This window comes from Carya illinoinensis, chromosome 4 (assembly GCF_018687715.1).
Source record: "Carya illinoinensis cultivar Pawnee chromosome 4, C.illinoinensisPawnee_v1, whole genome shotgun sequence".
In the NCBI taxonomy this organism is placed as follows: domain Eukaryota; kingdom Viridiplantae; phylum Streptophyta; class Magnoliopsida; order Fagales; family Juglandaceae; genus Carya; species Carya illinoinensis.
Genome location: NC_056755.1, coordinates 10,571,300 through 10,592,493, shown reverse-complemented (window position 1 = coordinate 10,592,493; position 21,194 = coordinate 10,571,300). Strand labels below are relative to the sequence as shown.

At 35.7% G+C, this 21,194-nt stretch overlaps 2 protein-coding genes and 2 long non-coding RNA genes across 4 annotated transcripts; 1 reads left to right on the top strand and 3 right to left on the bottom strand.

Moving 5' to 3' along the window:
• Positions 1 to 2,063: 2,063 nt before the first annotated feature.
• Positions 2,064 to 2,735, bottom strand: LOC122306234 (uncharacterized mitochondrial protein AtMg00810-like). Its single transcript, XM_043118669.1, has one exon. The coding sequence runs from the start codon at positions 2,733 to 2,735 to the stop codon at positions 2,064 to 2,066; it is 672 nt and encodes a 223-aa protein (XP_042974603.1).
• A 1,355-nt stretch (positions 2,736 to 4,090) lies between these two features.
• LOC122307073 lies at positions 4,091 to 6,160 on the bottom strand. The gene is made up of 2 exons (XR_006241631.1): positions 5,074 to 6,160; positions 4,091 to 4,980 (listed from the first exon to the last, which is right to left on the bottom strand). It is a non-coding gene; the product is annotated as an uncharacterized LOC122307073 (long non-coding RNA).
• Positions 6,161 to 10,069: 3,909 nt separating this feature from the next.
• Positions 10,070 to 13,880, top strand: LOC122308210. The gene is made up of 3 exons (XR_006241954.1): positions 10,070 to 10,349; positions 11,432 to 11,490; positions 13,595 to 13,880. It is a non-coding gene; the product is annotated as an uncharacterized LOC122308210 (long non-coding RNA).
• A 3,125-nt stretch (positions 13,881 to 17,005) lies between these two features.
• On the bottom strand, positions 17,006 to 19,176 carry LOC122308308 (cytochrome P450 78A7-like). The gene is made up of 2 exons (XM_043121558.1): positions 17,980 to 19,176; positions 17,006 to 17,886 (listed from the first exon to the last, which is right to left on the bottom strand). Exons 1-2 carry the CDS (start codon positions 18,964 to 18,966, stop codon positions 17,254 to 17,256), a joined length of 1,620 nt encoding a protein of 539 aa, XP_042977492.1. The 5' UTR covers positions 18,967 to 19,176; the 3' UTR covers positions 17,006 to 17,253.
• Positions 19,177 to 21,194: the final 2,018 nt, after the last annotated feature.

Here is a 21,194-nt window from a genome sequence, read left to right as displayed (position 1 = left end):
AATTAAATAAAATAAAATTAGAATATTATTTTTTAATATTATTATTATTTTGAGATTTAAAAAAGTTAAATTATTTATTATATTTTATATTAAAAGTTAAAAAATTTATAATAATTAGATGAGATGAGTTGAGAGGAATTGAATAACCAAACGCAGTTTGGATCTCAAACTCATCTCAACTCATCTTATTTAATTATTATAACTTTTTCAAATTCCAACACAAAATATAAGAAACAATTTAATTTTTTCAAATCTCAAAATAATAATAATATTAAAAATTAATATTTTAATAATATTTATTTAATTTTTACTTTCATTTCAACTCAACTCGACTTAACTTAATATTCAAATACAGCCTTAAATGTTGGTGATAAGTTCGGATTGATGATTGACGACTACTCTCGTTGGGTAAACAGACGGATATCCAGTTCGGCCCATTTACGACCGACCATTGGGTAAGTGTAGCCCAAACAAACCATGAGTGTTTGGGCCATAAATCAAATATCTACGAGCCCTAGTAATTAGGTTCACTCATAGATACTCAATCATCAACTCCGGATTTTAAACCGCCATTCCATAATCCTAATTAAAAATAATAAATCTAAATGTTGATAAAAAAATGACATGTCAACATGTTGCATGGGATGATTAATTAAAGGACAATGAAGGTAATATATATATAAATATCACCCAAAACTATTACTCAAAAAAGTGATCGATTGTAATTTTTTTTTTATTTAATAGTTAACAAAGTGTTTTCTAATAAATTTTTTATTTTTAAAAAAAATTAATTAAGTAATTTTAGAAAATGTTTTAAAAAAATAACGCTCAATGACTTTTCTTGGTAATTAGTAGGTATAGCAGCATCCTCTTTATATAAATATATATATATATATAATTTCTCAGTTTTAATTTGTGAAAAAATATCTCAGGTTCAATGAACTTCGATACCAGTACTCAACTCCTAGCACGAAAGTTCAAAGAGAGGCCAGCAGATCAGTCACTCCATCACATCAACATATATATATATATTTTTATATACACACATGCTTTTATGGACCATGTCAATGTGCATGGTTGCATGCATAGAACTTTTTTGGCACAGACATAAGGACAAGCAGCTGGATGCATGCTTCTTTAGTACTCTTTGCAGTCCCATTCGTGTTCCTCGACAGCAACAGGTGCATGCATACGGCCACAAAAAATAAGAGTTTTGATAATGTATCATTTCTATGCATTATATGTAATTTAATTTAATTTTTATTTTTTTAAATTTAATTAAATTCTTCTAATCATCGTCCATATATCATAGATTTAATAAGATAAAAAAATAAAAAATTATATATGGTATGAAAATAAAAAAAGACGACATGTTTCAAATTCAAAACGAGTTCTCGTGTGGCTCTTGATACGATGTAAAAGTGAACTGTACACTTATGCATAAATTGTTTATTAACATATATAGAGTTACAAAGGTCAATCGATCATCCAACAGTTATACTATAAGTTGTATGGAGAATAGAAAAGGAATGTATAACTATCACCTTTCTAAACTAACATAAACTATGTACAGAGAGCTAAAATCATGCAAAAGAATAAAATACATAAATGGAGACTAGCAAACTAACAGTACATCAGTGATTCATGAAGTGATATACAAAAGTTTGTCTCTTCATGCCCCCTCAAGCTCAAGGTGGGATACCATGAATGATATACGAAAGCTTGTCTCTTCATGCCCCCTTAAGCTCAAGGTGGGATATGGGCAATGTAGAGCTTACTGCGGTTTAGAACAAATTTTGATTTGCAGAGAGATTTTGTAAAAATATCTCCTACCTGATTTGGACCAGAAACGTAGGCGAGTTTAATCATGTGTTGGGCTACTTGTTCTCACACAAATGCACATCGATCTCAAAGTGTTTTGTGCAATGGTGAAAAACGGGACTTTTAGCCATACTCAAAGCACTAATGTTGTCTACATATAATGTTGGAGGTGGAAAATCATAGCCAATATTTTTCAACAAATGCATGTATTACATCGGTTATGCCGTAGTGGATGCCAAAGCTCAGTACTCAACTTCAACTGTGGATCGAGCTACTATAACTTGCTTCTTTGCTCCCCAAGACAACAACTTATTTCCCATAAAAATAGTGAAACCAGTTGTAGAGCATTTGTCATCTCTTGAACTAGCCCAGTCGACATCACAAAAACTACATAGTGTAGAAACTGGTGCTTGGGTGAAATGAAGGCCAAGGCTTAGAGTTCCTTTGAAATACCTGAATATTCTTTTAATAGCAATCAAATGAGGTGAACGTGGAGTTTGTATAAATTGACAAACTAAACTTACAGCATAAGCAACATCTGGGCGAGTCAGTGCAAGATATTGTAGTGTTCCCACCATTTGTCTGTAAAGAGTTGGTCGAAGAGTAGTACACCTTGTGGAGATTGCTTTGACCCCTTCAAAACCAAAACGTTGAAGCAAGGACAAGAGACATTTGGTTTGTGTGAGGGTTAAAGATGCACTAGTCCGAGCAACTCGAACACCAAGAAAATAATAGAGATCTCCCAAGTTGTTCATATGGAAGATGGTAAACAAATGAGAAACAAATTGGGTGATGGATGATGCTGACGTTCCTGTAAGAATGATGTCATCTACAAAAACCAATAGCATTAGTATCTCAGATCCATGGCAACGAAAAAACAAGGATGTATCATAGGGACATCGTTGGAAACCCATTTGTTGACAATATTTACTAAACTTGAGATAGTATGCTCGTGGGGCCTGTTTCAAACCATACAAAGTTTTGTGAAGGCGGCAACCATAATTTGGATGTTTTTGAGTCTTCAAAACCAGGTGGTTAAGTTAAATAGACTTTTTCTTATAAGTCCCCAAGCAAAAAGACATTACTAATGTCTAGTTGTTTAAGGGACCAACCATGAGATAAAGCCAAGGTGAGAACCAAGCGAATTGTGGCTGGTTTTACAATGGGACTAAAGGTTTCATCATAGTCAAGATGTTGAAGTTGTGTAAAGCCCCATGCCACAAGGCATGCCTTATAACATTCTACCGAACCCTCAGCACGAGTCTTGACTTTGAGATGGGCGAACAAGACTCCAGGTGTTGTTTTGATGAAGAGTAGCTATCTCGGATTGCATAGCTTCTTGCCACTTAGGATCGTTCTGGGCCAATTTATAGGTCTTGTGCTCAATTGGAATTTTAGTCAAGGCTCTCACAAAACAAACAGGGAATGGATGTTGTGTAGATAGAAATGTTCTTGGCCTCCGTGTACCATCTTGAGAATGGGTGACCATTTGGTCCGTGCTTGTTGGGCCAGGATCACTTTGAAGTTTAGAAGAGGCTGCAGCTATAGGAGTTGGTAAGCCAGATGGATCCAAACCAAAAGATGACAAGCCCGTTGAATTTGTGTTCAAAGTAGTTGGGTCCAGGGATGTTGAATTTGAAAGAGCAAACCCAGTTTGTAGATTTTTGGCAAGGGCCCGAATAGAAAATAGCTTCATCTTATTTGAGGAAGCAGCCTATTGAGAAGAGAATGGAAATTATTCTCATTAAAAATAACTTGCATTGATATATATACACACACACACACACACATCCTGTATCCAAAGCCATGCATCGATGGCCCTTGTGATTTGGTGAATAACCAATGAAAACACACTTAGTGGATTTAAAATCAAGGTTTGGACCTCCCAAACGGTGTGAGATGGGGATAATAAGCAGACCCAAAAACTCTAAGGAATGAATAATTTTGATAAGAGTTAAAAATAAATTCAAATGGAGATTTCCTTGAAAAGTAGGAGTGAGAAATTTATTTATGAGAAAAGTAGTTTGAAAGACAGCGGTCCAAAATTTTCTTGGTACCGAGCTCAGTATCAACAATGAGGCGATGTCATCTTTCAGCAATACCATTTTGCTCTGGGATTCCTAGGCAAGATAATTGATGATTAATTACTTTAGAAGCAAAATAAGTCTTGAGAGAATTATTCACAAATTCTCCACTACTATCGCTTTGTATAATTTTGACATGCGTATTAAAATGATTTTCCATCAATTTAAGATACATGGAAAAAAGATAAATAACATCGAATTTTCATGCCATAAGAAATAACCAAATATATCTACAAAATTCATCAATAATCACTAGATAAAATCGAAATCCATCATAAGAAGTAATAAAGGCAGGATCTCACACATCAGTATGAATAGTGTGAAGAAAATGAGAAGCATGAGTACTACAAGCGTGAAAGGGTAATTTTGCTGATTTTCTTAAGATGCAACTTTACAAAAAGTAACTTTTTATTTAAAACAGAGAGACATGACACTAGAGTTTGAACTGTCTGAGCATGTGGGTGGCAGGTGGCCTAAACGAGCATGCCACTTATTTGTAGAAACTTTAGTTGCCATGTAAGTAGCTGGAGAAGTAAGATGCAGACTTGAATGCAGGGGATATAAACCATCTTGAACTCTTCCTTTACGTAGCACTTGTTTCATATTCAAATCCTTAATAAGAAAGCCCCATGGGTAGAACATAAAATAGCAACCCTTGTCAATTGTAAGTTGAGACACTGAAAGAAGTTTCTTCTAAAGATTAGGCACAATCAGTGTATTTTTCTACTTAAGAGATGTGTTAGGAACATCAAAATTACCAACTCCAGAAATGGGAAGAGTCAAACCACTACCAACTAGAACAGACGTTGTTCCTTTGCATGGTTGAATACCTTCGGTGTCTGCATGTGTTGATTTGCACCTGTGTCTGGGTACCAAGCCTCATTAGTGGTGGTACCAGCTTGAACGACAAGGAATGCCTAGTATTGCTTGGATTTATCTTCAAAGGCACGACAACTGTCAGCCTTGTGGTTCGGACCTCCACACCAGGAACATGTGATACAAGAAGAATGAGCAACACCACCACCATGGGTGGTGTTATGACTCCCTCCATGGTTTGGAGAGTGTTGACCACATCCTGCAGAATTGCAATCATTAGAACGATCACCACCACGATAGTTCTTAGAACAAAAATAATGAGTTGATGCTTGAGCACGAGTTGGCTATCCACCCTTGAATTTAAAACCAGAGGCGCGATTGATGCATAGTGCGACGATTGTAGATTGTTCACTTGCAGGTGATACTCACAGTTCAAAGTCTCACAATTTGCTTATTACATTTTCAAGAGGTGGAAATTCATCTATTGCATTAAGTGCAGCAACAATAGGGTCGAATTTTGGCCCCAAACCTCTGAGCAAGCAAATGACAAAATCATCATCCTCCGTAGATTTCCCAGTGCCATGGAGGGAAAGGGCCAACGACTTAACCTAGTGTAAATATTCTTCCATGGAAGATGTGTTGCGCCTCCGGCCTGTTCGAAAATCACATAAAATAATTTTAAAGTGATTCAGCAAATTGCTTACGTCCACTGGAGCCTCTTATATAGAATTTGTACAAGATTTACAGATAAATCTACAAAATTCTATCTCTCTCACGTCCCTCTTTCTTTTTCTTTTCTCTTCTCCCCACTCCCTCCTCTGCAGATCAGAACTCTCCTATTTATAGGAGAAGTTCTCCTCAACAAGTTGCTAATTTCGGTACAGCAATTTGCTGCTGAAATAATGGAGTGAGTTGTCTGGAGGTGCCTAACATGCCAAGTGAGAATGGGTGGCCTAATAAGCCAAAGCACCTTACGGTGCCTGTGCAAATTAGGCCACTTGGGTGGCTCTCAACAACATGTCCCCTTTGTGAGAGACTGTAGCTCACCCCGCATTTCCTGCACTCTGTCTCTTGTATGTCTCCCATACTGAGTCTCAAGAACTTCCAAGTTTCATGGGATGTCTCAGTGTTAATAACTTGAGAAAGTGGGACATTCATAAGAGATCCATTGATCCATCCAATTAAGGATCAACTAATCAAGGTGCAACCACTTTGTTGCTGTAGGATTTAGACTTAGTTCACCATTATCATCAAGAATGGTGGAAGTTGAGCATGATACTTCATTTGTAGCATACCCAATTAGACTATGGCCCCGAGGATTGGAACTACTTGCGCTTTTCACAAGAAATAATTTGTGGAAGCCAGCTTGATAGAGATGTCAGGTAAATTTGATTTAGTGGAAAACAGTTTAAAGGTAGAGAGCTCAGACATAGAAGGAACTTGAGAGGTAAAGGAAGACGACATGTTTCATATTCAAAAATATTTGACGTGTGTTATTTTATGTTCTTTTCTGTTCAGTACATGCCCTCTAAAAGTTTCTGTGCACTTAATAGATCACTTTCATATTTTTTATCATCAATTTTGTACATAGCTTTGCTTCCACGCACCCCATGCGCTGCCTGAAGCTTTTTGATTGTCGTCCACGTGCCATGGAAACTCCCTTTGTTACGTTGTAAGAAAAATTTTCAAGTCTCATTGACCTAGCGGACAACCCGATTTATGATAATATTTCTTGTTCCCTATCATATTTAGTTTATTATATAAAATACTTAAATAAGCATCAATTAGTCGTTAATTTCTTGTATTTTTATTTATTTCTATCCTGTTCATCTATAAATAACATGTTATGTATTCAACAGCACTTAGAAAAAAAAAAAAAATTAGATGCAGTGATCGAAATATATTTTCCTTCTCTCTTCTATATTTTTTATTTTATTTTTTAAAATTACTAGATCAGTTAGGTCCCGTTCTTGTCAGTAGAAACATTTTATTTTAATGATTTCTTCAAAATTTAATGGTTTTGTTTTTTGCTTGCAATAAATACTACCGACAACTATTATCTTCGGCTGCAATGTTCAACGGTCCAGACAAGTCATGCATTAATGAGCAGAACTCTTTCCTCTATTGAGTAAAAAAATATTTTTCTCTGTCGATCCGCAGATATGCTGTGGCCCCCATCAGCCCTCCTTGCATGCATTAAGTAGGACAACGTCGCACTGCATTATCGACTCCGACTCGTTCACTACTGCTTACCATGTGTTCACGGCAATTCTTTGCCACGTCATCTGCAGCCCAGAGTCAGATTCATTACTTGGCACGTGATCAGATATGTTCGCGTTTAGCACTTTCACACTTCCAAATATCGATGAGCTGAGCTCCGTATTATGTCTCTTAAATGAAAAAATTTAGTTATAAATATAATTATATATTAATATATATATTAATTTATTGTAATAGATTAAAAAATAAATTTGATTAAAAATAATATTAATTTAAATTTTAAATATAAAAAAATTAATATTGATATATAAATTAATAAATAATTTTATTTATATATAACAAAACTTCTTTTAAATTTAAAAAAAAAAAATGAGAGAGAAACGAAAGAGCTCCCTATCATGTCAATGAACCTAGAGAGAAGTCGGTTTCCAACCAGCTGTCTCAGACTCTCCTGTCACGCACGCTCTTGGCTAGTTTCAGGGTGAAAGGAAGGCATGCGACCCATCATTTGACGGAAAACGAAGGGAGGGTTGCTTTGGTATTTGGTAAAGACATTAAACAAGAATCACAACATGTTATATTATTGGATTTTACTACACAACCTTCCAGCACATTAATATCTCACTTTTTTTAATTTTTTAATATTTTTTTTGAATTTATTTTTTTAAAATTAATTTAATTATTTTATTCATTATTTATATATTAAATATTTGATAAAAAATAAAATAATAAAAATTAAAAAAAAAATAAAGTATTAGGATGTTAAGAGGTTACGTAAATTTTTTCTATATTATTAAAATTTCAAATCGTATTAACGAGTGGTATTCGTATAGTATTAAAATATATATATTATATTATATAATTTAATTTTAATTTGATCTGTTAAGTTTATTATATCAAAATATTAAACTTTAACACGATTTATTAACATAACGAATCGTTTCGTATCAATTCATTTTGATTTATTAGTAAATATTATGAAATAAATTAACGCGCTATAATACAACTCGTTTCAAATTATTTATGTAAATGAGTTGAATAAATCCGAAATTAATCAATTTGACCTGATTAAATTTAACATAATTTTATATAAATTTTAAAATCACAATATTTATAAAAACTATAATACTAACTACAAGTTTAAAATTATAATCTAAATAATAAAAATATCGAAATCGAAATTTTAACAATTTTATTTTTAAATATAAGGGTATAATTATAATTTAAACTTTTTTAATATGTCATAACGGGTTATAACGTGTCATAATAGATTGACTCATTATCAACTTGTTAAACAATCATGTATTAACGAATCAATTCGTTTTGATTCAAATTTATTAAGATTAAATTCTAACTCATTATTATTATATTATGTTTGTATTAGATTAACGAATTGTGTAATATATTCTCATCTTTATATATTATGCAGATCTGTTGTGCAGTAACGTCTCAGAACGTATATATATACATTAAGGATACTGTTTCTTATTATAGGTTTGTATATATATATACACCCTATAACCTATTTATGTGAATAAGATAAATCTGAATAGTTTTTCGGTGTACGGAGGAAAATAATGGTGGAAATGGGATTTTGCATTATGAAACGTTGCAGAAAGCATTGTACGCTTCGATGCTTTTAACACAGAACAGGGTCCAGACTCCAAACAAACGCTTAAAGCTACACTACTGCCAATGTCGCTTTGACCAAAACCATTATAAATATTAGGAATAAATAATGGGTGGATGGTCGACATTGTCTTGAATGAGTCGAATGACATTATGACACCAACTTTTGGCACACTCTCCGTCCAAATGCAAGGCCAGGGCTCGACTCTTTTTTTAACTTTCTCAGCATTCGCGTCGGCAGGGATAGTACATAGTCTGATGGGTCAACTCACATTACTGGAGTAATCTCGTTGCCTGCGGAGTAATATCAAAAAACTTGGCCAACCGAACCAAAGGAGTTGGCACTATTTTCAGTTTACTCCAAACTACACCCCCACACGGCTATCATGATCCTACACCGAAGCTTCTCTCTCTCGTAAATTAAATGAGTGGGACGTAACTGATGACAAATTTAAGAGTGGTGCAGTAAATAATTGCCATTTTCACGTGGTTTTGTTGCTTTTCGATCTCTGAGCTCTTTATGTATGTATGCGCTCTCTCTCCCCCCTCGACTCTGTGTGCTCCAAAGCCGTGAATCTGCGTCTGACACTTGCCAAAAGAACGAATCTGGGTCTGACGTGCGAAACAACGACCCAAGAGATTGATGGGCACTAGGGTTTAAGCAGGAGTACAGAGTACAGACAAGTGAAAGTGACTATCACGGTGTAGACCAGCTGGCCTAGCTCTGAGGAGAAGATACAGTAGGATCCCCAAGATCGTGATGGTCATTTTGTGTGCTCTGGGGTTAAAATCGTACGATCTTTGTTCACGAATGTGGACAGACAAGCTGAGCATCCTCATCTTTATGCACTGCAGCTTTACGTGTAGGGAGATATTTTTCTTGGGTTGAGAGCAAACTCGCTGGCCATTAAAGTATGGTATATCTGCGAGACAGATCAACACTGCTAGCTTCGTTGTTTTTCTTGTTCTTTTTCTTTCTTCAACACCACCATCATTAAATAATATACATGAACCTGCTCTAACGGCCAAGAAAGGACTACCGGTCAAGAAAGGATGAATAAAAAAAATTAAAAAAAATTTAAGGCAACTTACCTTTAATTAAACTTAAATTATTTTATTTTATTTTATTTTATTTTATAATTTTTTAAAAATTTTTTATAAAAAAATATAATGAATAATTTATTTTTTAAAATTTAAAATAAAATTAATATTAAAAATTATATTATAATAATATTTTATTAAAAAAATTTATGCGGTACTCATGTTAAATGCATGTACCGTACCATAAACTCTAACAGGGATTTTTATCCAAGTGAGTGGTTCATGAATTTCCATTATAATAAAAGCTCTCCATATTGATGTCGGTTTATATCTTCTTGGTGTGCCTTGTGGGCCGTGGCAAGAATGGATGGCAAAGCATATTTTGGCTTAAAAAAAAAATTTATAAATTGACTTAATTTGATTAATAGATCAGAACCATCTTTCTTCTATACCAAAAAGCAAGAATTGCACGTAGGTTCATGCTTTCACAGGTATAGCCTCTCTCCAATAGGTCTACAACTTGATCCTACAACTCTTTAAATTCTTTGCGATTGAAGCGATACACATGTCGATTTGGCAAACTCGACATCGGAATAAAGTGAATCTGATGCTAAATATCCTTTATTGGTGATAGTCCAGGAAGAAGATCTTCTAGCATCAGATCAGATAACTTTGTTAGCAGCTATTGCACCTCTAATGGCAAGTTTGGGCCTATGTTTGCTACACTATTTTCACAAGGTAGCGAAGTGTAAATCACATCTTCACACTCAATTTCCTCTAAAAAACCTAAATATAGAAAGCATGTTAGTACTATCTGGATAGGCATGGTTCCTTTCGGTGCCAATACAATCTTCTTCTCTTTGATAGTAAGGGAATATATATTCTTCTGCCCATCGTGAATAACACTACGATCATATTGCCAAAGCCTACCTAATAACGCAGGTCAAGCATCCATAGAAACGATATCACACCAAATATTATCAAAATATTTTCTGCCAATCAAAAAAGATACTAAGCATTGTCTATCTACTCTTATCTCACTACCCTTATTGAGCCACAACAACTTGTATGTCTTTGGATGACAGTCTGTCTTCAATTGTAACTCTTGCACAACCTCTTCAGACACCACATTCTCACAATTGTCATTGTTAATAAGCATCTTGCAAACTTTATTGACAAATGTGCAAGTAGTGTGAAAAATATTGATTCTCAACCAATCTTCTCTTGAATCATCCTTCGGAGACACTAGACTCTTGTGAACAAGTAAGGTCTCATGGCAATCACCATACAACAAATGTCCATTCCATTGTAGGGGTGAGCGGCAGGACTCTTCCCCTGGTCGCCCAACCCCCGTTTGCCCCACCCTAGCCTAGGTGGTTTGTAGGCTAGGGCGGCTAGGGCAACTCTATCCTACCATGCAAGGGCGAGCTGAGTCCAACCTTGCCCTCCTGTACATCTCACTCCTGAGCCAGTCCTAAGCCCAACCCAAATCCTATATATATATATACACATTTATATATTAAAAAAAAAAATTGTTAACAAAACGGCATCATTTTTGGGGGTTCTCTCTCTCTCTCTCTCTCTCTCTCTCTCTCTCTCTCTCTTTGGTGGCATTGATCTGCAAACGACCTTTAGTTTTTTCCTTTTTACTTTCCTTGAATCCTCAAATTTCTAGATGTTTTTGGTTTGATCTGGTTGCTAGTTTTTTTTTTTTAAATGTGTATTTTTATATTTTTATGGATTTAAGATGGTTATGTAAATTTGTTGTGTATTTGAGTTCTTTTCTTTTTTATGTGTATTTTTTTTTTTTTTTTGGCTAGGACGGCAATGGACAACCGCCGGGAAGGAAAAGGGGGGGAGAAGGTCGGATGAATTAAAGGTCTACTTCCGCCCTCGCATCACAGGTGCATATTATGAGAATGCAAACCCCACGCCCTGCCTATGATTCCCATCCTTAGATTTTGTAGATGAAGTAATTATCTTCCTACAATTAATCCTAGCAATCCATTTCACCAAACTTCTTAGGTAAGCTTTGACTAAGTCTTAAAATGATTCTCCTCCCACTTTCCATCGGCTACCTTGTTAGCTTATGAGGTAAATTTAATTAAAATAGCCCAAGTCTTTATTCTCCTTTTCAACCGTCGGCTACTTCAATAAGGAAGAAAACTTCTTCTTCTCTTCTCCTCCAAAGCCAATGCCCCATTCTTCATTTCTCTATTTTTCTTCTTCTCCTTCTCTCTTCAAGAGCAAGGAAAAACCATACTTTCCTCTCCACCCCTTCAAGTCATGTGACTCACAAAGAAAGAAAGAAAATTTTGCTTCCTTCCCCAAGTCATAGCCAACGCCACTTTCCCTCTCTTATTCTCTATTCTCCTTTTTAAGAAATCAAGTTCTTCTCATCTTATTCAAGTTTTGGACCTCCACTTTACCTCTTGAGAGAAGTTAGGAACTTAAGATAAAAATCCTAATTTAACTCCTTTGATTTTGATGTATTTAAATTCTTATGTTGCAAATAAACATGTATGCTTTGTTTTTGGCCCAAACCGAAATTTATTTAGGGAATTTGCTATGTGTTTCTCTTAAATTTGAAAATGGTATTTTTAATAACTAACTTGATTAGTCATAATTGACATTAGTTGATCTTTTGATATATATATATATATGTGTGTGTGTGTGTGTGTTGATGCCATGTGTACTATGTTGAGATTTGTTTAGAGATTTGCTTGCGTTTTATAATTTATACCTTGCTTTTAAATGGTGTTAAATGGATAAAGTATAAGTTTGAGTGTTTAAAGGTTTTACAATTTGTTTAATGGGTAATTTGCTATACTTTATACTATGTTTGATTTTAATGGGATATGTTGTCTAAACTATTAAATATTGCTTGTGTGATTAGAATATAACATTATCTAGTATTAATTATGTTACTCTTGTAAAGGTTAGACGAGAGGTTAGTTAATTAAGATAACATTAAGGGTAGAAAGGACGTTAGATTATAATATTATAGCTTTTTTGTTTAAATAGAGGCCTAAAGGACATTGAATGAATATTAACATGTTTAATATTTATTGGAATATGACTTATATTGATGATTGGAAATATCAAGGAGTATAGAGGTAAGTAGTTATGACCATAATTTTACACAAAGTTCTCTTATAAAATAATGTCTCTCTCTTTTCAAATGTTCTTGTAAAGAAACTGTAAATGTATATACTATGTACAATCCTTTCTTGGTAGCTTTTGTTAAGCACCCTATCGATTATAATTGTTTGTATGTGTATAAGGTAATGCATGCACATAGATGCTAAGTCATGAGATTTTCATACATGCTCTCTCAAAGTATTAACATCTTATTTATACGTAGCATGACATGAAATGTTATTTTTAAAAAATAAACGCATATGCATTGGACTAAGAAAAGATAATGAAAATATTTGACTGTAAATAAAGAAAAGAAATGAAAAGAATGTTAAGGTATGAAAATACGTAACTGCATGAAAGATGATGTTTAAGCTCATTCTTTTAAATGATGTTTTTTTTTTTCAGAATGAACTGTTAAATGAAAAGGACTGAAAAGTAAATGACTGAATGAAAGAATGAATGACTGAAAGGAAATGAATGTTTACTGATAAATGAATGATGGTACCAAAGTACTGAGCAGATTGTAATACTGGGTAAGTAGTACTGGCAGTGCACACAGGGCGTAATAGTGTGTACCAGCCAAATGAAAGTGAAACATAAAAGAAATGTTATGTATGAAAGTACTGTTTAAATATTTATGCATGAAAATACTGTTTAAATGTTTATGCATGAAAGTATGATTTATTTCTTAAACTGTTTACGTAAGAAAGCATTGTCAAAGTATCAAATGTTTATGTATGCATGTTTTCAAATGAAAAGATTAGATGATTAATAAGTTAACAGCATGATGTACTGCTTACTGAGTATTAGACTCACTTTATATTTATGTTTTAAACATCCAGGTAATGACGAAGAGACTGGGGAGCAGGGCATTACTGTAGAGGGAGAGACAGACGTTTAGTGTCTTCCATGTTGGTTCAACCTTACATGAATGATGAGTTATGTTAATGGATGTTATTTTTATGTTGGGATGGGTCCATTTTTGTTGGGTTTGACTTCAAACCATGTATCTGTTGGTATGGTGGGGTAATGGTAAACCCTTATACATTGACTTAGTGGCTTATTGCACATATGGTAAAGATGGAGTCCCTTCCTAACTAGAATAATTATGTTTTTATGAACGTATAATGGATTCTAAGAGTCTTAAGGATGAATGTTTGAATAGAATGTCTATTAAGTGTTACCTTTATTAAATTAAAAATTTAGAGTACATGTGTGTCATGGTCATACTGATCGTATATCACTAAAAATAAATAAATAAAATAAAAAATAATAGAAAAAGAAGAAAGATAGGTATGTAAATAGCGATTTCACCCTTCCCAGGACAAGGTTGTTACATAACAAATTGACTATTCTGAACGCTTTGGATTATTGGCCTCCTGCTCTACTGTTTCTCCATAACGAGTGCATGCTGGTATACTTCAGAAATTATCCACATGGAGTAAAGGTTGAGGACATCCTACAGCAGTTGTCGCAAGCCACCTAAATACCGTGCCACCTTCTGCTTCTCCATTTCGGATAGATCATTTTGGGCTATCAATTAATAGAATTTTTCCGTGTAATCATCAACTGATTTCATGCTTTGCCTCAATGTGTGAAATTGTTGAAACAAGGTTGAGTGTAGCCAAAAGAAAGGAAGTGACCCTTTATATTTTTTCTCAACTTCTCTCAATCATTAATCTTGGCCTTGCCCTGCTTGTCTCGTCATCATCTTAACTACTCCCACAAAATAGATGCTCGACCCTGTAATTTGATGGTGACCAGCTTCACTTTCACGTGATCTGAGACTTCCTTACAACCAATAATTCGCTCCACTTTATGCAACCAATCAAAGAAACCTTTAGCCTATAGCATACTAGAAAACTCAAGCAAATCTAATTTGAAGCCGAGGTCCCCACAAAGTTCCTCCCGACCATAGTGCTCCCAGATTATAGCATAATTGTGATACGAATTCTCAAAACTGGAATCAAAATTGCGATTTTCCGTCTCATGACCACCAATATCCCGCGCCACTAGATGTTAGGTTAATTTTGCAAGCTATTTCTATAAATCCTCAATCATCACATCCTGAATGCTACAATCATGGTGAATGACTTCCTCGTCTGGAACCAACCCACGACGACCATGACCATCAGCCATAGAAACTGATGAGATATAACTCCACGAAAGGTTCTTAATATCTAATACCAATTAACATCTGACATAAATTAGATTAATTCAGTTAGTTCTAACAGATGATTGATACAGAGATGATGAGATTTGCCCAAAAATATGAAGAAAATGACTGATGTTTTAATTGAAAATTATCAAAACTCAAGAATGTCAAAATCAACCCACAACCCGGGTTGTAATAGTTATAATTCGAAAATATCAAATTTTTACTATAAATAGTAAAATCTCAATAAAAAAATATATATAAATAAAAAAGTAATCTGTCAAAAATCTTGCATAAATCAGGTTTAAAATCACTTCCTAAATGAAAAATGAAATATTACCATAAAAGATAAAAAATATATACATATAAATAGTGATTTGAATGGAAAAATAACTAGTTTTGGCCTAAAAAATTATGTACATTGAGAGTAGCTATGTGACCATATCGTGTGTGCCGAAAAAAGTTTTCTGAATTAGAATAATGCACGATTCCGATACGCACAAATAAAATTATGGCCAAAATATCAAAATACGTGATCAAAATTTTTCCAAATAAAGGATAGATCATTGTTTCATGTTATAATTGTGCATATCTACTGTCTCAAGATAGTTCAATGCCATCAATATATAATCTGATAACTCAATATCATTTGAGGATTTAGATTCTCTGCATCACCTATGAAGCCACCTAAAGAACTCAAGGAACACCAGGAGAAAGGTTTGTGTTTTCACTACAATGACAAATATGGACCAGGACACAAACGCAAAAGTTGTTTACGATGTTTGAAGCTTGCTATGCTGAGGACGACGACAAGCTGGACATCATTATGGATGCCGATGGGTCCGATGACGATGAACCAACCAAAAGCAAATACTCAACGGAAGAAATTCGAGAAGCAAAAAAGAGATTTTGGTGCAATGGGCGGACAATAGAGGTCACGTGGGATTAGGTTCAAAAGAGATTTTGGTACAAGGCGAATTTTAAGGAGTAAGGAATGTTACGTGGCTAGGAGAGGATATCGAGAAGTTACTAGTGGGAGTCTAGGTCAATTAGGGGTCTAGAGAGATCAGTTGCCATGCATGTACCAAATACCAGCATTTATCTTATCATGTTCTTATCTCTCTATCTTTTACGTTCTTATCGTGTTATCACTTCGTATGTGTCATTTGCAAGGCTATAAGCCAATACGTAGTATAGGAACAATTCATTTTTTTGAACTATTATAAAAAAAATATTTTAATCACGAAATAAATTTATATAAACATAAATTTACAAAGACATAATATGATATATTATATTATAAAATTATTTTTATTAATATTAAATAAATCTTATAGATCACATAAATGTATAGCTATTTTATAAATGTATTTTTATAAAATCTTATTATATAATAGGTCTCATTGGTAAATAATGAGTGTTATTTTGTGTTGGATTATTAGTTCATGCATAATCATTTTTATGGCCAAGGCTTCATTTGGATGTTAATATAAATTGAATAGAATTGTGAATATTAATATTTTATAAGTAAGAGATTATCTTTTTTAAATTGAAATGACTTTTTAAATTAAAATATGATTAATTGAACTTTTTAAAAAAAATTAAAACAAAATAGTGAATCCTATGTAAATATAATGTAAACATAAAATGAATGGAGAGGAGTTGAATCAACCAGACACAACCCAAAGTGTTCCGGCTGCAATCATTACAAGGAAGGCATCATATAACGATGGATATAAAGTAAACGAAGATAGGAAACGAACAATGCTTTCTCCACTACTTCCATATCGATAATGCGATTACCAACTAAGAAATTTGGTGCAAGCTTTGATTGAAAGGGAAAAATAAAGATAAAATTGTTCATGAGTATTGGATCTTATCGTTTTGAGTCGATAATATCTTAAAAAAGATTACAAAGAAAACAAATACAAAAACACGCCAGTAATGATATGCTTACTCTTTTCAGCATTCCATGATCTGTTCCTCCATTTGTAAATTTAGAAGATCACATAGCAAAGAGTTCAGATCATAAAATCACATCAATTGATACGTTATATAGTAGCCGATTCAACATGCACTTCATTCATTGGAAAATTAGTAATTCAACCACCTATTATATATATATGCTTAACAGTTAACAAAATGTAGGATTCCAAACAAACCCTTCCAAAACTGGAGCCCCACTTTCCACGCATTAAGACCATACTGGCCCCTAGCTTCATTCAAACACAACATACTAATAATCGAGAAACGTCCGGAAAACAGAAATCCAGTATATTGTAGCCAAATATACAGCTTAGCTTCCACATCAAACACTAACACCCATTAACGAAGTTAAAATAAAACCTAAAAGCAAGTACCAGCTACATTCCTGCGAAGAGCTTTAGCATGCAAAGGATACTTCATCTCGCAAGACAGCTTAAGAACCTCACTGAGATCAACCGGGTGAGCCACATCTTGAACCCAACTATATTCCTGCACCAACTTGGCCACCCAGAGTGTGACCGTAACGAGCCCTAGGTTCTTGCCCGGGCACACCCTACGGCCTGCGCCGAAGGGTGCCAGCCTCGTGTCGCTACCCCTCACGTCCACGTCTGCACCGCCGACCTCGATCAGAAACCTCTCCGGCCTGAACTCCAGCGGGTCCTCCCACACGTGCGGGTCGTGGGTGATGGCCCACATGTTCACCATGGCGGTTGTGTTGGCGGGAATAAGCATACCGTTGCTGAGCTGGACGTCCGATGTGGACAGGCGGGCCCAGGAGAGAAGTGGGCCGGGCGGGTGGACACGGAGGGTTTCTTTCACCACAGACTGCAGATAGGGTAGAGCTGCCACGTCAGCGTCCATTACAGTTCTCTTTCCCACCACGCTGTCCATTTCTCTCTGTAGCTTTTCTTGGATCTCTGGGTGTAATATCAACTCGGCCATCACCCACTCAGTCAACAGGGCGGTTGTGTCAGTGCCCCTGAATATCATTTCCTGAACCACAAAACTCGGTCGTTAATTCAGTGAATTAATACCAATTAAAAAAAATACAAATAATTAACTAACAGAAAAAGGCTGCGTACATACCCATAAGACAGCAACCATGTCATCCTCTTGAAGCTTCTCTTCGCCTTCCAGAGAAAGCAAAACATCAACGAAGTCAGCATCATCAGAGATCTTTGTCGATCCTTTGACTCGGTGTTCCTCAATTATGTCCAGGACGAGTTTTCTGACTCGGGGAACTAGCTTGGAGCAACGATCATTTATACGTAACGGGTCGTAGAAATAACTCATCCACGGAAGATAATCAGACCAGTTAAAAGCGCCCAAGAGCTCAAAACCTTCTCGGACCATGTCTTTGAGATCTTCCAACTCCTCACTATCACGTGCCGGGTCGTACCTTTTGCCAAAAACGCTCCCCATGATGTTGTTCAAAGAGGCAGCTTGGAGGTGTTTTCTTAGAGACACGGTGCCATGGAGTTCTTGTTCGGTTGCTATGTTGCTGAGCATGGCTGCGCATTCTAACTGGCGGCCAGATTCGTGGGCCCTAATGCGACGGGGCGCGAAGAGGTAGGACGAAGCGATCCTTCTCAAAAGTCGCCAGTAGGCGCCGTTGGGGGCGAAACCGATCGCTCGGCTGAACATGAGGCTCTTAGCAGACTGCTTGAGCGGGCGGTCAGCAAAGTGGGGGGATGCCAGGATTTCTCGGGCAGTGCAGGGATCGGAAGCCACGACCACAGGAGTTGAGCCGAGGCTAAAAGCCATGAGCGGAGTGTTACCTCTGCTCCAGGCCATTGCTGCTAAGGAGCGATGTGCCAAGCCACGGCTAAGGGTGTATAGACTCCCAAGGATGGGAAGACCCCGAGGTCCGGGAATGGAAAGACAACCTTTTTGGTTCCTCCCGTTTTTCCATGCAATCCCACCAACCGCGAAAGCCCATGTGAGAAGCGCGAGGGACACGAACGCCATGAAGATCGCGAACAAAACATTTCCGTTGAGAAGGTTTTTGGAACCGAGAAAAGCTGGCAGTGTAAACACCCACCAGCTTGTATCCTTCGGGCCCAAATCCAACATCGTTCTTTGCTAAAGATACAGAAAGATAAAGAGAGACCTGCTCTCAAGTCTACTTCGTTTGGTTTTTTGCCTGTTGTATTAGAAAATGATGGTAAGTGGCAGAGAAGAAGGCTACATACTATATATAGGACTATTTTGAGTAATTCACTGACTGCAAAATATATATATATATATATATATTCGGGTATTAGGGAATTTGGGGAGGGTATCGTAGCCGAGACCTATTTTGGAAGTTGGTCTCATACCATCTAAGTTTTTGGCGACTCCGATATATATACTTCTGTATCTTTTACAACTAAATAAAAATAAAATATGGAAAGGAGATGAAACGAGAAAGTTTGAAAAACGTTTCGGAGACATTTGTGCGGCGGAGTGTGTTTAGTGGACGACTTTATGTCATTGAAAATGACTTATTATTTTGTCCAATGATCAGTCAATTCAATTGTTACAATATGGTTAAATCATTCATTTTAAGGATGAAACTGTAAGCAAAAATTTGACAGAGATAAAAGTATAAATATTCTGTAATTTCTTAGGGGTGTTTGGATATTAAATTTATTTTATCTTATTTAATAATTATAATTTTTTTAATTTTTAAATAAAATATAATAAAAAATTTTAATTTGTTTAAATTCTTAAAAAAAATAATAAATAATATAATTTTTTCAAATCTTGAAATAAAAATAATATTTTATTCAACTTTTATCTCATCTTAACTTATTATTCAAACCTTCCATTAGTTTAAATAATGTATTAAGATGTATGATGATTTTAATTGAATGTGCAATGATTCGTGATGGACAAAAAAAATCAATCTAACTATATTCTCGTAAGTTTTATCTTTATTATTATCAATTCTTACAACAAAAATCATATTATTTATTTATTTTAATGGTAATTATAAGTGCATGTGTATGCTATTTATTGATAAAATTATTTTGAGAGTCTAGAAATCATAGAAGAATATTGTTTTTTTTTAATAAAAGACTTAATTTCATTCATTGAAACTAAAATTACATCTGTGACTAATCAATACAGGAAGATCTAGATTATTAGCCAAACTACTCAATTGTTAGGAGCTCACCCGCCAACACATTTCTTTGTGACGGATATTGTTTAAACTTCTATACCTTCTCTCCTGGCAGCAGTAAAAAAATAAAGCATTCTAAGCAGAGCTAAAATGACATTTCTTCCAAAGAAGATAGGTACACCCACACTTCATCCTCCTAAGGAGGAGGAGTACAACCACACTCTCTCCTTCCAAGGAGGAAGAGTACTATCATCTACCTTCCTTCAAAAGAGGAGTAGGGCAAACACTCACCTTCCTCCAAAAGAGGAATGAGACACTAGCATATTTTCTTTTTATTTATAAAAGCTAAAATAAGCTAAAACGAACCAACATTGCAAATACAGAAAAAACAACAAAACTGGTGGGCTGTAAAAACAAAATGACCCAGCCTAAGCCAAAAGCCCAGCTTGTGTGCACGTGGAGGCCCAACTCGTTAGGGTTTCATCTCTTCCTTCTGTCGCCGCCACCCACTTTCACTATTATCCACTCTGCACATGAGCCAACCACTCCATCATGAAGCATGGAAAGCACCATGGAGTCCAGGTGAATGCACGACAACCAAACGAGAGTAGCAAAATAGAGCAGCCTATGAATGCATGTGCCAAAACAGAGCAGCAAGTTCCGTCGTCGTCTACCTCTCCCATGGACGTCGTCTCGCCGCAGCTCAGGACCACCATCCTCGACTCAGACCCACTACCCACTGCTTGCACTGAAACCAAAGCAACCCCGTCTTGCCTCAGTCTGCTTATCCAGCTCCCTCGCCATTTACCTTTCTCCCTTGCCATTTGCCTTCCACCCGCCACGCAAAAAGACCACCGAATGACCTCCGAAGCAGAACAACCGTAAACTTCCTTATTGGAGACCTCGGGACAGCCCATGAACGCACGTACCAAAACAGAACAGCAAGCTCCGTCGTCATCTGTCTCTCCCATTGACGTCGTCTCGCACCAGCTCTCTCCTCCTTGGCTTCATCACGACTCAGTGGGGTTGCTGTCGCTAGCTTTGATAGGTAGCTGTGTTTCATCTTCTTCTTGATGCCCTAGGTTGCGCTTGGGAGGTGTTTTCCTTTTTTGGCTACAGAAGGTAGCCCCATAGCTATAGAGATAAGTATCCGGCGCTCTTTATTTTCAAGAATTGAAACAAAACACATCAAAATAAA